The sequence below is a fragment of the Chanos chanos genome, chromosome 1 (genome assembly GCF_902362185.1).
Source record: "Chanos chanos chromosome 1, fChaCha1.1, whole genome shotgun sequence".
Lineage (NCBI taxonomy): Eukaryota > Metazoa > Chordata > Actinopteri > Gonorynchiformes > Chanidae > Chanos > Chanos chanos.
Genome location: NC_044495.1, coordinates 8,163,861 through 8,173,423, shown reverse-complemented (window position 1 = coordinate 8,173,423; position 9,563 = coordinate 8,163,861). Strand labels below are relative to the sequence as shown.

The window sequence follows — 9,563 nt, the reverse complement described above, 5'->3', positions numbered from 1 at the left end:
GCAAAATGAAGCGGTAATTGCACTCCTCATTTGTACCCCAATTACGTAGAAAAAATAAATCGAGTCTAGAAAAGCTTAGGTTTTTAGACTGTCTCTGTTACTGTTGGCAACATGGCAATGTAACAGTTAACAGCCACAACCTTAATCAAATAAAGAATTCCTAAAATAAACTTGTTTAACATTGTCGTTTAAAACAGCCCGACTTGATGAATCTGACTACCATACTTCAATAAACATCCATAGTAAACGCTGCCACTCAGTAATGTGACTGTGTCTCCAGCGTGTGTTAATGGACACATCTGAGGTTTCTTTAACACAAACAGTGTCGTAGCTTACTCAATCCTCTTTTTCTTCTATAACGTAACGTGTTTTAAAATCTGTTTTCCAATCACACCTATGTGCTATATAATCTGAATTTGCACTAATAATCTAAATTTAATCCAGGCATGAGCCTATTTTAAAACGGTGTACTGCAGAAATGCATTTTCAGTCATAACAGACATAACTTTCTGCATTAGAAAAAGAGATGTGGGTTTTTTTTTTTTGCTGATGAATTTTAAACAGCAGATTTATTACTCAGAGGAACACCAAACAGGTGGTGAGCACAGCCACCGAAAAAAAAAAACATTTGCAAGCAAAATCTGGCACAGTTTATGATTGACAGGCGATAGCAGGACCGTCAAAGAGTAAATCTGGAGAGGGAGGCAAAAAGCTGGGCACACTGCGTGTGAGGTGTCTGTCTCTGTGAGTGTGTGTGTGTGTGTGTGTGTGTGTGTGTGTGTGTGTGTGTGTGTGTGTTATGATGACACGGCTAGAGACGACCCAGCTCAGCCTGGCACTCCTCCAGTTTCCTGCGCAGTTGATTAGTCAGAGCATGTTCACTCCCATGGGTCACCTTCATAATATCATAGGCCTGAAGAGAGGTGAGAGAGAGAGAGAGAGAGAGAGAGAGGGAGAGTGAGAGAGAGAGAGAGAGAGACAGAGAGGGAGAGAGAGAGAGAGAGAGAGGGAAATGGCCTAGTTAGACAGCTGTCTGGTATCCAGAGAGAGAGAGAGAGAGAACACCCAAATTTACACACGAAACAGAGACTTTTGTCACTAACATTTCATCAGTTTCTAATTTCGCAAAGATACAAGATTTTTACACATACTGCGCAGTATTCCAATCATGACGTTACAATGCAAAAGTGCAACTGACAGCAATGAATTTACTTAGTTCGACTTGGTTTATTGTAATTATAACGTAAGTACGAATAGAATTGCTCAAATGTCTTAACAAAACATATAACTGTAACCCATTACTGCATGTAATACAACGTACAGCTCAATATGCACCAACACACTAACGTAGGTACTGCTTGTTCAAATACATGGTTTAGACACCTATTAAAAAATTGGACCCACGACAATCCATATCTTGAGCTTGAAGTTCTACTGTCAGTTGCTAAAGTGGGCAATTTCCGTGGGACCAATTTGCTGGTCCTATAGGTGGAAAAAGAGATATCAGGCCAGATGGACTGGAAGGCAGGCGTAACAGGCCATCACAGTGGAGCAGCCTCATTATGGCCGTGTCCTGCTCTCTTAGCGAACGTCTGTGAGATGGAGCCTCTCAGGTCCAGACAACAGAGAGACACTGCGTGTGTGTGTGAATGTGTGTGTGTGTGTGGGTGCATGTGAGAGAGAGAGAGAGAAGGAAGAAAGGAAGAGAAAGACAGGGTGATGATAACAGACCTGTCTGAAGCTACAATGAGCTTCCTCCAGCCTGCACAGAAAGTGCTGGAGCTTCCCAACGCGAAAGAGCTCCACTGCTCTCGACGGGTGTGGATCAGAGAAGTACAATCTGCAAGGGAATGTCAGAAAGTCAATCGGGGAAGTCAATGTGACTTTTGAATGTGTTTAGTCATGTACAGAAAAATATATGAACATTCATCACCATCATTAATTTTTTCAAGAACAACAACAAAAAAAGCATTATTCACACAAAAAGAGGAATTATAGAAACAATATCTTCTACACTGAGGGATTGCTAAAGTATAAACATGACTAATGGAAAGAGCTCTCTCTCTCTCTCTCTTCTGCAATGGAGTGAATCATACATTTTAAAATGTGAATCCATGCAACAGATAGAAAGAGTGACTCTCCTGGGTGATAAAAAAAAAATTCCTATGTCTAAACTTTGCTTTAGTTTGTCGGGGACCTGAGCGGGATGGTGTGTGTGTGTGTGTGTGTGTGTGTGTGTGATCCTGCCTCAGGGGCATCTCTGACCATCCTAGGCCAAATAAATGCTGCCACAAAATGCAGTCAGCACCAGACAGAGACAGACCGAGATGCTTCTAGAATCTACTGGGTGCCATCTCTCAACAGAATGGATATTTTATCTATGAAAGGAGTGACTGACTGCACACACACAAGTTTAATAAAAGCGACCCTGGCGGGGAAGACTCATGCGTCTGCACGTCTGGAGCGCAAAAAACACGAGGAGAGAACGACAGCCTTTCATTCACTCTTTTTTTTCATCGATAGTTCTGAAAGACTTCAGAGTTGTGAGACAGGCTTAAGCAGGCTTTTATGTGCCAAGATGGGCTTCATATGACAGGTTCATTCGTTGACACGTAAAGACCGCGTTTTACAAAGAAATTTGAAAAAAGAAGACATTCCTCTACCATGTAATCTGAAGAACGCTGTAAGATTGTTACATCTGTTATGAGCATTCTCTTGAATTACTGTTTATTTTATAGTTTTAACAATTTCTTCTATTCCCATATTCCTTTTGTAAAACAATATGCAAAAAAAAAAAAAAGACCTAGGGTGAGTTGTATGCATTTTAGTTGATATGCAAGTGCTTTCCTCTGAAACCGAGAAGTAGGCTGAAAGTGGATTATGACTAAGCACTAAAAATCCATTAGAATAACCAATAGTGCAGAATTCCTCTAGGAAAAGAATACATCATTAACTCATCCAGCTTTTTGAAAGGTTACAAGACAGAGTTTATCTGACCATCTGTATAAATCTAGGGACATTTTTCTTTCAAGGTTTTCCTAGATCAATACAAATTTTCTTTTGATACAGGAAGGATATCTTTAACCTGTTTCTCAGAAACACGGATCAGGAACATCTGTCATCTGTAACATGAACAAGCATTTTGTCACAACCTGCACCGCCATTTTTGGACTTTTAGTTTGCCATGTCTTTGTGCTCCTGCTCTGTCTGTCTCCGCCCCTCACCTGTACCTGTTTGTCTCATTATTAACCTTGTTTAGTTTCAACCAATCCTGTGTTGCCCTGTTCAGTTCTCCTTCTATTTAAGTCCTAGTGTTTGCCTCGTCCATTGTCTATCGTTGTTTGTGTTAGTTTGCACAACAGTCACGCTGCACCTTTTGTTATTGGTTTTGTTATTAGTTTGCACTTGTATTTTGGTCTTCATTTTCAGTAAAGTCTTCCGTTTGCCACCTTCAACCATCGTGTCTTGCGCATGGGTTCTGCACCACACCACCACCGTGACAGAACGATAGACCAAACAAGGACCCAGCAGACACTTCTGTCCCCCGGGCAGAGACGGCTCCAGCTCCTGACCTGGGTGCAGCGGGGCTCCCTCTCTCGGTAGGTTCCCCAGCCCCTAACCCAGGGGGGGGAATTTTTTGGGGGGGGGCTCCCAGCCCTAGACCCAGGCACCACATGTACTGTGGTGCTGGGCCCAACCATCGCTAGGGCTGTGTCCGCTCCTGGGTCTCCTGTCTCTGCCACCCTGAATCCCCTCAAGCACGCTCTTCAAGCAGTGACTCCGAAGGCTCCATGGAGGGTGCGCTGCCCAGCGCGAGGAATGCGCTGCCTGGCGCACCATGGAGGGTGCGCTGCCCAGCGCGAGGAATGCGCTGCCTGGCGCACCATGGAGGGTGCGCTGCCCAGCGCGAGGAATGCGCTGCCCAGCGTGAGGAATGCGCTGCCTGGCGCACCATGGAGGGTGCGCTGCCCAGCGCGAGGAATGCGCTGCCCAGCGCGAGGAATGCGCTGCCTGGCGCACCATGGAGGGTGCGCTGCCCAGCGCGAGGAATGCGCTGCCCAGCGCGAGGAATGCGCTGCCCGGCGCACCATGGAGAGTGCGCTGTCCTGCCCTGTTCCCGAGGCCGCTTTCCCGGCCCAGGTCAGCTCCCGTGCTGACGCCCTGTCCTGGTCAGCTCCCGTGCTGACGCCCTGTCCTGGTCAGCTCCCGTGCTGATGCCCTGTCCTGGTCAGCTCCCGTGCTGACGCCCTGTCCTGTTCCCGAGGCCGCTTCCCCGATCCAGCTCAGCCGACGTCGAGGCTGTCTTGAAGAGTCTGCTCCGTTCCTGTTCCTCTGCCGGTTTGGAAAGTCTGTTCCAGCCAACCCCTCACCTGCTCGGACGCAGAGGGGGCCCGTCGGCTGCAGCACCTTCGGTCATCCCTCTGTGCGCCCCCCCCACCCACCCGGTCTGTTCTGGACTTTTTCTTTTGGGCCGTCTGGGAGCCGCCCCTTAAGGGGGGGGCTCTGTCACAACCTGCACCGCCATTTTTGGACTTTTAGTTTGCCATGTCTTTGTGCTCCTGCTCTGTCTGTCTCCGCCCCTCACCTGTACCTGTTTGTCTCATTATTAACCTTGTTTAGTTTCAACCAATCCTGTGTTGCCCTGTTCAGTTCTCCTTCTATTTAAGTCCTAGTGTTTTGCCTCGTCCATTGTCTATCGTTGTTTGTGTTAGTTTGCACAACAGTCACACTGCACCTTTTTGTTATTGGTTTTGTTATTAGTTTGCACTTGTATTTTGGTCTTCATTTTCAGTAAAGTCTTCCGTTTGCCACCTTCAACCATCGTGTCTTGCGTATGGGTTCTGCACCACACCACCACCGTGACACATTTAATGAATACATTTTGTGTGTTTAAGATTTTCACTTTACAAAAGGCTATATATCAAAATCTTTTAAACTCACACAGCTCCACTGCCTTATATCTTACGGTCAAGATTGACTTTTACTTTAAAGCTCAAATCCTTGGACACTAAAAACAATAATGGAGTCCAGGAGCGACTCATAAACCAAATAGGATGCTATATGTTTTCTCACTCTCTGGGGTTAGGATAGAGAGAGAAACATAAAGAGGTCAGACAGGTGTTGGTTTTGTATGGCTAAGATGTTGAGCAGGGGGAGGGGTGTTATAATTGCGTCGTGAATTATTTCTCTACGGGGATTTCTCTTAACGGAGTCTTCTTCTCTTATGACCGCATTATATCGTCAGGGCCGTCTCTCTCAGGACCGCACTGATTGCAGTCAACTGTTAACTGGCGTCTGATGCTTTTAGGCCCTCAACCAATCACGTTGTAACATTGGTTATAAAACTGAGATCTTACACTCTTCACATGGTTCTGATGGTTCTGAATCAATCCTTCACAGGGTTTAAATTTCGTGTGGTTTATACTACGGGGAGAAATATAGCACCTGAGAATCTAACATCTCCCCAGAAATCACTGAACCCTGAAATTCTATCAACATTTTTACTCTTACCAGCTTAGTGTCTGATTTGTGTGTCCAGTCCGTTGATGTTTAGTATCCAATGGCTGAAAACATCTCATCTTTCATGATTTTGGGATGACTGTAGACTAGAGATGTGTCTTAGGCAAATGTGTAATAACCAAAGGGAAAAGAGTATTTACTTCTGAATTCTGTAGTCATGCAGCTTTTCATTCTTTAAATTTAATTTGCACATTTAAAGGAATTTGCTCATGGCAACTGTGCAGATTCACCGCTTAATCCTTCACTGAGCCAAAACAGAGATAAGGCTTCGTCAAGATAATAGGCAATTATTCTTAAATTCTATTTTTCCTCTTTTAAAACCAATTTTTCAATTTTCCCCACTCCTCATATCCAGCCATTAACTCAAGGAGGACAAATATCAATTAACGTTTTAAATGAATTCAATTCACGTTCAACCTTCAGTACGTCGTCCAACCAGATTCACACATGGTAAAATGCTTTGTTTCTTATAAATCTGACAGAACGGAACTGTTTAATCCGCATAGTCTTACTGGGACACAAGAACTGGGGTTTTTAAATTAAAAATCCAGTTCTATCATTCCTGGGTGGGAGGAGGCGTTTTTCGTTTTTTTACACACCATTGGCCCTTATGAGACAAACAAACAGGAAAAGGACATAAATGAGCTGGAAGGAACAGTGAGAATTGTGCAGCGCTGGCAAAATATCATGGATTCAGCACAAGAGGCGAAGAACAGGCTTCATTTTGCCAAATGGAGTAACCAACCTTGAGGATCCTGTACAAGATCATCAAGCATTAGACACAATCCTGTGAGATGAGGTAGTGAGTTTGATGGCAAGCCAAGGAAAATCAAGAAAGGCTCACAAAAACGCAAAACGACAAATATTTGTTATTCAGATGCTTCTGGGAAGGTCAAGGCAGAGTTAACATAAGGACTCGCGCCCTATGTTAACGGCAAACAACTTAGTTTAGATGTGTCAGCGTACTGTAGATGGATGATGCAATCACCTAGCTCGCCTTCTTTCATCATGTATTTGGACAAACACTCGCATAAAGACATAAGGTTTATTGATTTATTGACCCCCGCTCTCTGAGCAGGACATCAACCCAGATCAAGAGGAGTCTGACTGTGGTTTTATTCAGCGCTTTCCTTTGAACACTGAAGTTCTTCCGTCCATAAAGGCTCTGAGAATGTGTCCAGACATTCTGTCTGGAATGAGGTATTGTGATGGTGAGTCTATCCACATGCCTGGCTGAGATCATCAAATCACAAATGAAAAGACACGAACCAGGATGAGATCACCATAGAAAAAACACAGCACAGAAACCTACAACTGCGGTTGAAGATACGAATCTAAAATCCAGTTCACTTTCTATGTGGGAAATACACCACATATAGGGCATACAAGTAACTATCTTATAATGGAAATATTATCATTTACAATGATACGCAAAGACCTATTCAAAGAAACAGTGATTTCAAATGTGGTATCATCTTGTCATTAGCATTGGCAGGGCAACATGGCAAACACAGGATATCACTGAAAGATGGCGAGAGAGAGAGAGAGAGAGAGGGAGAGTGCGTTTCTTATGCCAGAGTGACAGGTGACGTGCACCATTTTTTTTTTTTTTTGAATGACACTCTCTGTTGCCGTGGCAACCGCTTGAGGAGGGGCCAGCAGAAGGAGAGACCTGTTAGTGGTTTCATTAGTGCAAGAGCTCCCTCTCTATTAATCTCAGAGCTGGATCGTTACCAAGAACAAAAAGCCTTCCTCTCTGTCAGGACCACTTTAGGAGAATATTAAATTATGATTCTATCTCCTCTGCAAACACTAACTTGTTCAGGAGCTCCAAAGATGTGACCAGCCTGGCAAAGACAATAGCCTTTTTATCATTCGTCTCCTCGGCAGACAATAACACTGTATTTATACAAGCTTCTATCTGTAATCTGAAGCTGGCGCTCGTATCTGTTTGTGTCTATTTGTCTTATGATATCATTGCTAAACCGCTCTTTTAGAGATACAGTCACATGCGTGTCCTGGTTGTTTGTTTGGTTCCAGCCTGCACAGAGTCGTCATGCAAACAGATCAATTCGATCAATCGCCTCAATCAGTTCTTCAGCCGCAATGATCTGAAACCTTGAAACTATCAAACGATCAAAACTTCACTCTCACGCACGGGAGTGTTTCTTGAACAGATGTCTACTGCCAGAAGAAAAATCACCCCACTTTTTCTTTTTTTTTTTCCTCTCCAGTCGGTCTGACGTTGCCAAAGAGAACAGTGATTATTGTGAGTGATTATTTTGCCAGTTCGTATGGGAATGGTTCCCATGTCAGTGTAAAACAACCTTCTCGGTTTGTTTCGACTGCTTGCCCTGACCTGTGGGGCATGGGAACGCGTTCGAATGCTTCAGCCGTGCCGGGCAGACGCTCCGTTCGGCTTAGTCACACCGTCAAAATCCTGACCCCCCGGTTACCTCCATATATATAGCCCTCACCCCCAACCCCCTCTTGTCTGACACCCGCCAGCATCACCACCATCCTCATGACATATGCGTTTGGTTTCCCCTGAACCCGCACACCATCCACAGAGTCTTCCATTACAACACCATCCTGGCTGAAAGTAATAGCTGGACCTGCCTTGCCTCTACCTCCACTCTTTCTCAGTACAGTAACTCATCCTGCAGTCGGATCAAACTCCCACAGTTAAGACTCCAGCAGAGATGGCTCAGCATCCCATAATTCCCCACAAGACCTCCTGAACTCCTGAACTCCTGAACAGCTTTTTTTTTTCTTTTTTTTTTGGACTCTGCATAACTCTTTTTTTTTTCCCTCTTTTTTTTTTTTGTATTTTTGGATAGAGGCTTTGTACCACACAAAGCGCTCCACAGAAAGCACTTGTTCCGTTTTATGTGTTTTTCCTTTGAACATTTGACAGCTGATTTATGTACTGGTCACGTAAACAGTAGGGTCTTTAATAAATGAACAGAACTGTGTAGCTGAACTATACTTCCCATCCTTCATTTCCTATAACATTTCTCTCTAAAAGCTCCAAATTCACCGAGGCAAAGTCGTGAACGTACTCCAACCGCTATAGTTAACTTACAGTTCACTCAAAGTTCTGGCGCCGATTCAACAGAAGTTGAAACCTTTCTTCCATGTCAAAACACAAAGGAGAGGACAAAGTAATGGCCTCTACCTCACACGTTCTGGCTGCCTCACAGAAACTGGCAGGGTGGCCTGCAGCTATCAACAACTATGAAACATTGCTGTAATAACTCTTCACTCCCGTACACAACCGCATTTCCACCGGCTGTTTCCAGGGGTGACACTGTGGGCCAGGATTGCTTTTCTCAGCAATCTCTGAATTTAAAAAGGGATGTATGTATCCTCTACTCATCTGTATGAAAACAGAATAAAATCATCAGGAAAAATATGTCGTATCTGTGACGGTTTTATTACGTTTTCTCGCGACTACATTTTACAGTGATGTATTTGTAATGGTTATGCAAATATAACACATTAACATGCAATTGCAAATGATTTGGACGTGCCAATCTCTCTACAAGAACTCAAGGAATGACCCCTCCCTCCAAAAAAACCCCCCCAAAAAAATCTAAATCAGAGTTCTGAGAACAAACAAAATGTTTATTTCATGTTTTTCAGTCTTCATTCCGTCAGAAAAGAGTGGGTGTACGGCTGTGACAGGTTGTCATACAGCGGTTATGACGGGAGAAGGTGGGTCAGCTTGGTCTGTTTTTAGGCTCCGCAGACGTACCCTATTAGACACTTGGCCGCGGATCCACAGACAGCCCGGGCATGCCCACCGTCAGCTGCACAGGACAGTGATATCTCCACACGCAAACGAGGAGGTAATGACAGCAGCAAGACTTGGGACAGAATGGAGGAGAGTTTGGCAGAGAGGTGAAGGTTTCAAAACGTCTCAGATCAGCCAAAAAAGAACTGCCAAAGGACCCGTGACTTCTTCCTGAACAATACCCCCTCCCCCCGCCCCCAAAAGAAAAGGAGGGGTAGATATAGGAGGTGTAGAGGTTTAGATAAAG

General features: G+C 44.4%; 1 protein-coding gene across 1 annotated transcript in view; it reads right to left on the bottom strand.

The window, feature by feature from the left end:
* Positions 1 to 809: 809 nt before the first annotated feature.
* The window catches only part of smyd3 (SET and MYND domain containing 3), a 133,415-nt gene continuing 124,661 nt past the window's right edge, over positions 810 to 9,563 (bottom strand). The window contains exons 11-12 of the mRNA XM_030787132.1: positions 1,732 to 1,840; positions 810 to 913 (exon numbers count right to left, since the gene is read on the bottom strand). Of these exons, the coding sequence (XP_030642992.1) occupies positions 812 to 913; positions 1,732 to 1,840 (211 nt within the window). The 3' untranslated portion in view covers positions 810 to 811. The remainder of the gene's footprint in view (positions 914 to 1,731; positions 1,841 to 9,563) is intronic.